The following is an 11,087-nucleotide window of genomic DNA, read 5'->3' as shown; positions in this document are numbered from 1 at the left end:
ACATATGAAAATAAGAAATACATAACCAACTCAATCAAAGCCTTTCAAAACTTGAGTTTTATGAATATGTTTTGACCTTACTAAATACTTAATGAATTTGTCACTCCTGCATGGCATATGGAGAGCCATATATGTTGCTTATTTATGGATTAGATGGTAAAAGAATATGTAGCTAGCAACTTGAAAATCACTAGATGTTACCTTGAAGTAAATTCTTACTTTTCCTAGAATATTTGCTTTCTTTAACAATCAAAGTTAACTTTTGTTGTTATTTTCCTCCTGCAGTTGAGATACATCCGGAGATTAGCAAGTTAATTAACATGCAGCGTCTGGTAGGGTCAACAACTTTCTGGTTCTGTTGATTTATGTGCACTGAACTTTCACCATTCTGGTCATTCTTTTAGCACATTATTTTTTTTGACATAGGAATAGTTTAAAAAAGAAACTCTTTAAATGTTAAATGCTTGTCTTTTACTTCAGGTTTTAGCTCGTAATCTGATTGAACGCCTTCCAACTACCATGGGAAATCTTCGGTCGCTAAAGGTCCTCACACTTGATGGAAATCATATTACTACTTTGCCTGATGAATGTAATTTTCTTTTGTATACATTGAAGATGTTCTTATCAAATAAACTTATTGTTATGTCAATCTTAGAGTAGGACATGGCTGTTGCCTTGTGGTAAAAATTAATTTTACTTGCATTTGTCCCAAACAATCTCCATGCATGCATGAAGTTTGCAGGCCTTATTTCATTCATAGTAGTGATACATCATTCTTCTGTTTTCAGCTTACGATATGTTTTTGTTCTCTAGTGTGTTATCTTTCAAGGCTGGAGCGGTTATCTATCACTGGAAACTCATTAACATGTCTCCCTAAAGCTATAGGGGATATGCACAATGTGAGTATTCTATTAAAATGAATATTTCTGTTGCATGGTGTTTATAGGAATGGAATGAATCTAGTTAAGCATGTTACCATCTTTGTGGTCATGTTGTCTTCTGTTACTGGTCCTGTGAACTTGAATCAAGTTACCTTGGTATGTGCAATATTTCAGGTGCAGGCATTTATGCATTTTGGTAGGCTAATCTTTTTAGCCTTTTTCAAGCTTCTAACAAGTTGTTTTTGCATAGTTTGGGATGGGACAGTCATGGAATATGAGGGAAAAAGAGAGTCGCATGCATTCTTACAATTGATATTTGAACTATGACAGGAGCATGTTGCATTTTTTAAAGTTTTTTCCTGCCTTTGAGTAAACAATAAGTTCGACTCTTGGTCTGAATCACACTTTTAGGATCAAAGACTGCTAAATTATGTTGTTCACCGGTTCTTGAACTAAGTTCTCTCTTTAATTCCTGTTCCACTCTCGGTCTATGTTACTGGACTGGACACTTCTTGTGTGCTGACACTTTTGGACACTTGGACACCACAGTGCATGGTACTCCAAGACACTGCAAATTAGGGTGCCCCTTTTCACCAGGTAGAAGTGCTGTTACTTAGAGCTTCCTTTTATATCTTGGCAAAAAGACACATTATTGTGATTGATGATACTCAGATTTTCAACTATGGTGCATTAAATAGTATCAGTCAAAATGTCCACACTCTTCAAGTGAGTGCCCTACTTAGACTCTCTCCCTCTCTATATGTGTGTGTGTGTGTGTCTTTCTTTTAATGTTAATATGGCATAAATATAAGTTTTGTTTCATTAGAAGTTTTTAACCAGTCAATTTACACCAACGATCGACATATCTTAAGATGATCATATTTTTCATATAATTATTTGCACTGCATGGGAATCTGCCCATGTTGGGATTTCTGATGTGAAAATGCCCAACACTTAGGGACAAGTAGATACTTCTCACTCATGCCAAGTTATTAGGTAATACTTTTCTCATTTGTGATAGCATGAAGTTTTGTTGATTTTTCCATCAAGTCTTTTTCTTGGTCATGCTTATATTCCTGCTTCTGACCTTTGTGCAATCCTTTTTTTTTTTGCTGGGAACTAACATTAATTTAGTACAACAAAGAAAATGCTCTCCTCATGCAGAGGAAAAGTTAGTTCAGATTGAGACCTTATATTCAAAGTTAATGCAGTGTTTAGGTTTAACACTTTCAAGATGTCATTGAGATGACTGCACAGGGATAGTGCAAGATTTATGTCATGATCTGTGCATGTTGAAACAAGGTACCAATATTTGTTTCTTTGAGGTATCATATGCTTTTGGATCTACTGATAATGATAGTCTGCTTGGGAATGTTGAATAATGTGAAGTGAAAGACCATTCTTTGGAGTTTCATAGTTGATTTGAGGAAAGTCATGCAGCTTTGTCACACATTTCTCTTCTTTCTGGCACTCAATGTAGTGGCAATGTCATTTGTTGGTATCTCAATGAAGAATCATGTCTTCAGACATTTATCTTCAGCATAGTTATTTAACTTTTTCTCATAAAACTTCTATACATATACCATACTTTTGCCACTTGCAGGCACACAACAGAAATGCTTAGTGCACAATTACATGTTCATATTTGGGAACAGTTTATCTAGAGGTAAAGATTCAGAGTTTAGAAAGAAATTCAATAGCTTGCCAAACGATTTTAAAGAAAAATAAGGTAATTAAAATTTTAAAAAGTAGTTAACAAAAGCAAAGAATGTAAGGATATTGCAATATTTCTGTATTTATTCACATGAAAACAATTATGGGAGAGGCAAGAACATTTAGCGAAAGGGCAAAAAAGAACCATCAGAAACATGTACCATCATTTATTTGTCATTCATAAAGGTTTCTTGGTTGGTTGTGAGTAGTTTGTAAATAAATAATGAAATATGCAAATAGTTTTTTTAAATTTGTAATGAGCAATTCTTGTTAACGAGTCATTATTTAACCAAGAAAACAGAGAATGCTTTGAGAATTTTCCAATAATTTGCAGAATATTGTTAATATGGTGTTGACTTCAGAAGCATGTTAGAGTTTCTTGTACCAAGGAAATTTAAATTGCATCAAACATTGTCCATCTTAATTATGAAACTGGGTGCTTGCTTCAAACCTTCTGCTTGGCATACAAGGTAAAGATGCATGTTTGTCCTCTCTTGAACTCTGAACATGAATGTGTATTAGATTGTAAACACTTGCTTAGTCGCTTTCTGTTTTATTTGTATAAACTTATTAATTCAAGCATCTTCCATTTCATATCATGAATGTTACATGCAATGCTGGTATGCAGCCTTTCTAGAAGACTTAAGAAGGCTTAATGAATGTGCCCTGCGAATAATAAAATAGATGCCTTCAATTGTATCGTATGCTTATGTAGATGATGGACTTTGGTGATTCTTTATAGAGATCAATTTACGTACAAAATACATCATTTCCATCCAAAGCATATGACTGAAGGACTTGTGTTTCAATGTTTCTTTTAGCTTACATATGTGCCTTTCATATAAATAACCATATGTTCATCCTTTTTCATTTTCATACTACCCTGTTTGGGGTGAATATCTGAGAGTGCTTGTGGCTTGCATGAGTTTAAACCATAACGTTAGTTATGTTTCTCCTTCCACCAATTTTCAGGCTTCATGATCTCCTCTCTTGTTTGTTTGCCTCACGCAGGAATGGACACTGGTTGACATATTCTTGATGTTAGGTTGAGTGCTGGGCTTAGAAAGTTTCTTTTTTCTTGTGGGACTGTATGTTTGATGTAATAAGCCAACCTCCTATAAATGTGATAAGGCTTGCAGTTTAATATATCTGCTTTTACTAGTTCTCACTGCAGTTGTTAGATTGGCTAGTTCCCATACTTTGCCTTTTAAATAAGTTCTTTCTATTAATATGTGCAGAATTCTTATGTGCTATAATTCTTATTTTGTTTAATGCTTTTAACCTTGTAGTATTTCAATTGGCATCATCCTATAAGGTGGTCACAGATTACTGTATTACAAATCTCATGCATTGGTGGTCATGGTTCAAAGTCATTATCATTTGTTGTCATTATATTATTGTGATTTATAAGCTTTTTAAATTGTGCTCTTGTTCATGTTCTTGATGTCTGCAGTTGCTGCTATTAAATGTGTCCAATAACAAGTTAAAATCCATCCCAGAATCAATTGGAGGTTGCATCTCCTTGGAAGAATTTCAGGCAAATGGTAATATTATTAATTTTACCATCATTCAGCCACACAAACTGCAGTAAAAGTTTGTTTTTTTCAAGAAATGTATGATAGAATTAACCTTTTGTAAGTGTCACAATTATCCTTGTCTGTGACCTAAATATGAGCCTGAAACCCTCAGTAAAATTACAAATCTGCTACATGTTTTTGCTACTCATTGCTTCTTCAGATCTTAACCATTCCTTTTTGCCTAAATCTTTTAACAAGTTTGGACCTTTGTAAGCCTTATGGTTGATTACTTTCCAATCGAAGTATGGTTGATTTATCTACTGCAATTTAAATTGAAGAAATTGGTTTCATGTAGATACATTTTTCAATACCTGAGATTATGTATCACAGATCCTAAAATTGTTTTTGATTACAATTGAAACTTCTTTTGTTTTTTCTTTTTAAATGCAGTAACCGACATTGCTGCAAATTTTGGTGGAAAGTTGAAAAATATGGATTGAGTACCTTCCATTTTATCTGTTATGAAGTGGACCATTGTTGTTTTTCCTTCACTTAGAAGTATCATATGCACCATGTAACTTGAAAAATGTTTCAAGTATGGCCCATGGGCCACTGGACATGCTTGTTTGATATACTCCAATTCTATTTTTCTTGTGAAATTCAGCACACTCAATTCCACATTGTTCACGGAATTCTTCTTTTCATCTTTCTTTCTTTTTTTTTTTTTGAAAAATCATATATCTCTTTCAAAACACAGCAGCCTCCAAGATCCTGATCTGTATAGTATGCTTATAACAGTAAAGGTTTATCTTCCAAATGATTAACTCATTTTTCTCACCCATTTCCCTCACTTTAACAAGAATCCTGTACATAGAATTATCAGAGTGCTATAAGGTTCTGTTCTTGAATGCAAATATTCTTTTACAATTCCTTCTATTGTATTTAGATAGGAATTTTATTATAATACTTTATAAAACATGCAATTTGACATCTGGCTCCTTGTTCCATCATCCGTTGTCAATAATTTCATGAATTTTGCATGCAGACAACTCAATTGAAGTCCTCCCTCCATCAATTTGCAATCTCGTTCACTTAAAGTCTCTTTTGTTGAACAGTAATAATATACAGCAGGTATAAGATATATGGCCTAGACATATTAGATCTGTGTATTGACATACTATAATTCAATGTTTTTAATCTTTTTCTTAAAAAAAAAATTCTTGGTGTGTGCTACCTTATTATGACATTTTGTCTTAAAATACTGATACAATATAATGATATCAGCTACCTCAGAATCTTCTGAGGGACTGCAAAGCTCTACAAAATATCTCTCTTCATGACAATCCGATTTCAATGGAGCAGTTCCAGCAAGTTAGTCCTCCCATTCCTTTTTTCATTGTCTAGGAGATTTTATCAGAACATGATTGTGTTTTTTCTCATTCCTTTTGGGACTATTTGCTTTTAAAGTCACTGCTGCTTATTTTTTCTATAGATGGAAGGATTTCAAGAGTTTGAAGCACGAAGAAAAAAGAAATTTGACAAGCAAATTGATTCAAATGTTATGTTGAGCTCCACTGGACTGGATGAGGGTGTTGATTTGCGATAGATCCTCAAATTTGATGCTTGCATTGCTTATCGTATGTTTGTCTTTTCTTTTACTGCCCTTCATATGATGTATCTGCATGTTATCCCTTCTTTCAGGCTCCATTAAGTAGGATCTTTATACAAAACTTAGTGTTTGATAATATCTTTTCATAAAACAGCTTGACTGTCAAGAAAAGCTTAATTTCTTTGTACTATTTTCTTGTTTTGTGCATGTAAGTGATTGATGCAATAGAATCTTGTCGGTCTACTGACTCTGGGACAGGATTGTGAACATAATCAGGTTTTGATTACCACTATTATTTCCAATGGAGACAGCATTTTGTGATCCAGTGATGATGCTCCTAGATGACATGATATTTTAATTACTTGTTAAAAGTGTCTGATCCTTCTCCTGCTATGTACAAAAAGGATTATATTTCTTGTTACGGCAATTGCATCAAAGTTAGGATTTAGGACTGCATTTAGCATTATCTATGGATAAATAGTGCACCTGATTTAAAATCCACAGCTGTGAATGATTAATCAGGAACTATTTTTTGGCCTTTACTGGGGCATATGGATACTGATGGGCTGAAAATTGTGCTGGGAGGATATTGAAAACTCAGTTTTCCTTTCAATTATCTGAGGTTCTATATTGAGGTGTTGGTATTTATGACATGCAAATTTTTGGTCTTCTTTAAGTGTTACCTACTAAAATGATATGCTGAATACTTATAATCATGGGTTGTGCCTTTCACTTTACTTTTAAAACGCACATGCTCCTTTAAATGGTGGGGTTATAAGTTGGGAAACAAAATATCTTGGATCTGTGCTCTATGAATTTATTGTCCTCTTGGTTTGATTCCTGTTTGGTATATTTGCCTTACTAAATGGCTTTGATGTGTTTTAACATACTATTTCGTGAAAAGATTTAGATGGCCCTGAAATTGGTAGAGTGGACTACTGATAGTTTAATATCTGTAACCTTCGAATATATGCATTGTCTTTCTTATGGAGTTTGTGCTTAAGTTTCTTCCTTATGTTTGCTCAGGGAATTCTTGGAGGCTTGAGCTTTGAGAAGAAATGGTCTTTTGCCCCTCTTGTGAAAAATTCTTTCTTCCTATTGTTTCTTTGCCATGCACTGTGCAATAAAGCATGTTTATGATATGATGAACCTTTATTGTTGAACGACATGGGACATATATTAGCCAATGTTTATTCCCCATGTAATGGGTGGATTGTACAGGTTTTGGAGTTCAAGTTATGCCCAAAACATAGTCTACTGATCTGTAAACTTTGTTGTCTGTTTAAAGACTTAAAGCTAGATCGATACTGTTAATGAGCTGCTCGCAGGCTTCTTTCATAATGGAAGCCTGTGCAGCAGAAAATCTATTAGATATTGTACTTCAATCCTGTTCTCCATCCCTGTTGAGATACATAAGTCTCCGTAAAGTAAGACTTGTTGCTTTCCCTGGTGGCTGCTAAGTTTGTCATCAGTGTATGTTGACATCTTACCCACAACTTGACTTGGCTTATTGCCTTAAGTCTTTGAAGCTAGTTTGTTTAGGCATCCTAGTCGGAAATCCAGCAGTTCTGCCTTGCAGTATTTAAATATGGTGTTAGCCATGCTTCCACGAGGGTCCTAAAGATTGCTGTCATAGGCATCTATAAGTTGTTCTATTCCTTGGTTCTTCATGGGGCAACCATTTTTCACTACTGAAGTACCCTTTCTGGGATAAAGGATTATATTGTTTAGAACCCTACATCATTTCGTTGTTAACGGGTGGTTTATGTACTTGCTTAATATAGGATTAGGAATATGCATGATGGGACATTTTTTTGACATATCGATTGTTATATGGGTACTGTATTCTCTTATTTAGGCTTCTATTAATTAAGCAATAAGTTTGATTGTCCATTTTTTTGACACATATAAGGTATCTCCTGGATAATTCAAATTGAAGCAATTTGATGTTTGACTCGGGCTTATGCGACATGATTGGTCAATAGAAATATTCCAACCTTTGTCAAATATTCGATATATCATATTAGATAGATATCATATTCACAGAATATGATTTACTTTCAAGATGCCGTTGTAGTGAAATAGTAGACATATGAGACTCAAAAACTCGCGCTTAAGATCATGGAGGTTTGAGTCCTCTTTAAGGCGTAGTATTGAGAATGAGCAATAACAGATTTTGGATCTAGTCAATATTAATATCTATTCGGTGCTGTTTACCTAGGTGCTGTGACTATTCTCATTGAGATTATTGTTGACCGTACTTCAAGCAATTACATATTAATCAATATTTGATTGATTGGTTTGAGGCTATCAATAGGAAAAATTTGTCTCAGTCACTTTGTTTCTTTTGTTCAAGTCACTTTCTCCTTTTTTTTGTAAGTATTGGGAATACCTCCATTTGTATGTTCGAAATCCATATCTATGAATTGAAAGATTCAAATGATCAACTTTGCAATCAGTTATTAGAATCAATAGATGTTCAAATCGTTCATTTGAATAAATTGAAATCTTTTTTTATTCTTTATTGGATAATCATGATACTTCCTAAAGACCAAAATTCCTGATCAATATAGGAAAAATATTATCATTTTTGTTCAAAAAGATACCAAAGTGGATGATTGATTCATTCCATACTATAAATAATAATAGAAAGTCTTTTGATAACATAGATTTCTATTTCTCAATGATATCCCATAATCAAGACAATTGGTTAAATCCCGCAAAACTATTTCATAGAAGTTTTGATATATATTTTTTAATAAAGTAAATCCATTTCGATTCTTGAATGATCTATATCACTTCTGGTTTTATTACAATAAATGATCATTTTTTATGTGGAAAAGATCCATGTCAATAATTATGATCCTACATATGGACATCTTCTTTCTATCTTGTTCATTCGTAATAAAATATTTTTCATATCAGTAGAAAAGCATATTTTTTGGATTGGACTATTTAACCAATCAAGTCACAGGCATCTGGCATATTTTGACCTAAGAATGTTCCACAAAGTAATAATGAAATGTATAACTTGTACAGATCCTTTCATTTTGATGCAGTCCATTCATTTATAGAGCGATAATAAACATTTTTACAACATCTCTAATAAGGAACAAATAGTTAATTCTTTCAAAACTTATTATCAGCCTCATGAACTTGTTCTCGTATAACCTTGTATCAATGTATGACTTGTACAGATCCTTTCATTTTTGATGCAGTGCATTCATTTATAGAGTGATAATAAACATTTTTACATCTCTAGTAAGGAACAAATAGTTAATTCTTTCAAAACTTATCATCAGCCTTATGAATTTGTTCTCGTATAACCTTGTATCATATAGTCACATAGTTTCTATTCCAACATGGAAGGAAGATAGTATATAGGATCAGTAGAAAGAGCCCTTTCTTTGGCATGATCTATAGCCTAAAACTATAGGATATAAGATGATTCAATAATCCCAAGATCCATAGGATCCAACAATAATTAATAGAAGTATTGATTTGTTTAGTCTTCGATCTTGTATTTAGTTCTTATGTAAGAAAAATAGGTAAGTAAAAGTGTAAGGCTTGCACGTACAAGAGATATATGCAAATATATAGTATAGGCTACTCATTATTTATTGTATTTAGTTTGGTCCATCCTTTTTTTTTTTTTTTTAGGGAAAAGATTGTGCTGAGTTTAATAGAAATTAAGTAGAAGAGTCAACAGGAATTATTGAATTATGCATGCTTATTTTATCTCTTCATTTGATATATTTGTGGGTTGGATATCAAATTTGATCTCCTTCTACCCTATACAAGCAATAGCGGGCTCAGAGCTCCATTTGCTAACTTCATGGATAATTTCATTACTTTCACAAGCAAGATCATGTCTCTCATTGTAAGCTTGTATACATGGTAAAGCCATTTGATTTGATTAGCTATTGCACTAGATGCATTTCCCCAAGGGTGTCCTAAAGTTCCTCTACTAAATTGTAGTATAGAATGATCCTAAAAGACTCGCTCAAGGCAGGCGTAAGCGAAGAAAGATGCAAGATTTATTCTAGGAATTCCCCAATACAAAATGCACACCAATCCTCTTTTCTATCAAATCGGTCATAACCACTACCTATATTTCATGAAATTATGCACCATAAATAAGAGCTAATGAATAGAGCCATGATCCCATAGAAAGACATCACGATCCCTTATGAAAAAAATAATCCGCTAAAATAGAAATAAAGATACCAAATTCCTACCAAGAAAACTAGAAGTTCTAAACAATAAGAATCCTAATAGATGTTAAAAAAAGGATACAAACTCAAGAAAAATTACATACCTTTCGAGACCATGTTATAAATTCTCTCTCTATATATGTTCTTATTGCCAATTCATAGTCTACTAGATGCAGTTGCATTTGATGGGAATTGAGAAACTGACCCCTATGAATGTACTTTCTTGATCCTAAAGTAGTTTTCATTAACTAGCACTTTTCTAATGTAAACCCTTAGGAGTAATTTGTTAAATATGTTAACTTTCTATTTAAATAAAATATTCACTGATCCATTTTTAACCGTCATTTCATTTGTGTTCAGAAAGAGACACATATCATACCATATTACCCTAAATAAATATCTGTATTATAATCCTGTGTTGAAATAAATTGATGATATTTTATTCCAACGGATCTAGAGATTTTTTTTTCTTGAATACAAAGAGATAAAGAGGTCATTGCAAATTCCAAAAATATTAGGCCCACTGGGCACCAAACTAGAGGGTAAGTTGAGACCTGTGATAGAATGGGTTCCTTCAGTTAATATTTCTATCTACTCGAAACAGAGAGATATCTTAAGGTCTATTATAGAAATTACTTTTCAGTTTTTACGCTATTTTATCAAATCTTCCATCTCATGAGATGCACTTTCCTATATAATTACAGTCCTTGTGGATAACAGGAGCAAGCTTTTATTGAAAAGAAGCCTTCTTTAGGGGCTGTATTGATAAACTTAGGTGTATCAGTTCAAAGATCTTGGATGCCGCAAGCATAAATTCCAGACTGATTTTATGTTTTTGGGTATCAGTATAAATTCCAGGCAAGATATATTCTATGTCAGGTGTCTTCGATTTAATATTGTCAGATTTTAGTCTTGATCAACTATAAATTCCAGACAGATTAATAAATAAAACTTAGTACTGAATTAGTGCACTGTCAAGCATTGATAGTAATATTTCAGACAATTTCTTGGGTTCCTGTTTTTGAGTCAGCTGAGGTTATAATTATTTGGAAGATTTGTTGAGGCCATATGCCACAAGAACTAGCATATGCTTTAAGCCTTTCTCAGCAGTAGTAAATTCAAAAACAGTAAGCCATGGTGCTCTGCCCCAAAG

General features: G+C 33.3%; 1 protein-coding gene across 2 annotated transcripts; it reads left to right on the top strand.

Annotated features, from left to right (window-relative positions):
- Positions 1–235: 235 nt before the first annotated feature.
- Positions 236–7,108, top strand: LOC140850939 (uncharacterized). 2 transcript variants are annotated; one of them, XM_073248115.1, is made up of 8 exons: positions 236–332; positions 481–543; positions 789–899; positions 4,048–4,138; positions 5,157–5,242; positions 5,396–5,482; positions 5,604–5,748; positions 6,747–7,108. In XM_073248115.1, the coding sequence occupies exons 1-7, from the start codon at positions 321–323 to the stop codon at positions 5,715–5,717; spliced, it is 564 nt and encodes a 187-aa protein (XP_073104216.1). In that variant the 5' UTR covers positions 236–320; the 3' UTR covers positions 5,718–5,748; positions 6,747–7,108. The 2 variants fall into 2 exon arrangements, with proteins under 2 accessions (XP_073104216.1, XP_073104215.1); XM_073248114.1 differs by having other exon boundaries at positions 241–332; positions 481–589; positions 814–899.
- The last annotated feature ends 3,979 nt before the right edge of the window (positions 7,109–11,087 follow it).

This window comes from Elaeis guineensis, chromosome 13 (genome assembly GCF_000442705.2).
Source record: "Elaeis guineensis isolate ETL-2024a chromosome 13, EG11, whole genome shotgun sequence".
Classification (NCBI taxonomy): domain Eukaryota; kingdom Viridiplantae; phylum Streptophyta; class Magnoliopsida; order Arecales; family Arecaceae; genus Elaeis; species Elaeis guineensis.
Note: the sequence above shows the minus strand (reverse complement) of the source record. Positions and strands in the feature narration are given on the sequence as shown.

Excerpts from the sequence above, each read along its gene's own strand:
- LOC140850939 (XM_073248114.1), top strand. Across the intron at positions 900-4,047 it reads CTATAGGGGATATGCACAAT|TTGCTGCTATTAAATGTGTC; the intron begins GTGAGTATTCTA and ends TGATGTCTGCAG. Across the intron at positions 4,139-5,156 it reads GGAAGAATTTCAGGCAAATG|ACAACTCAATTGAAGTCCTC; the intron begins GTAATATTATTA and ends TTTTGCATGCAG.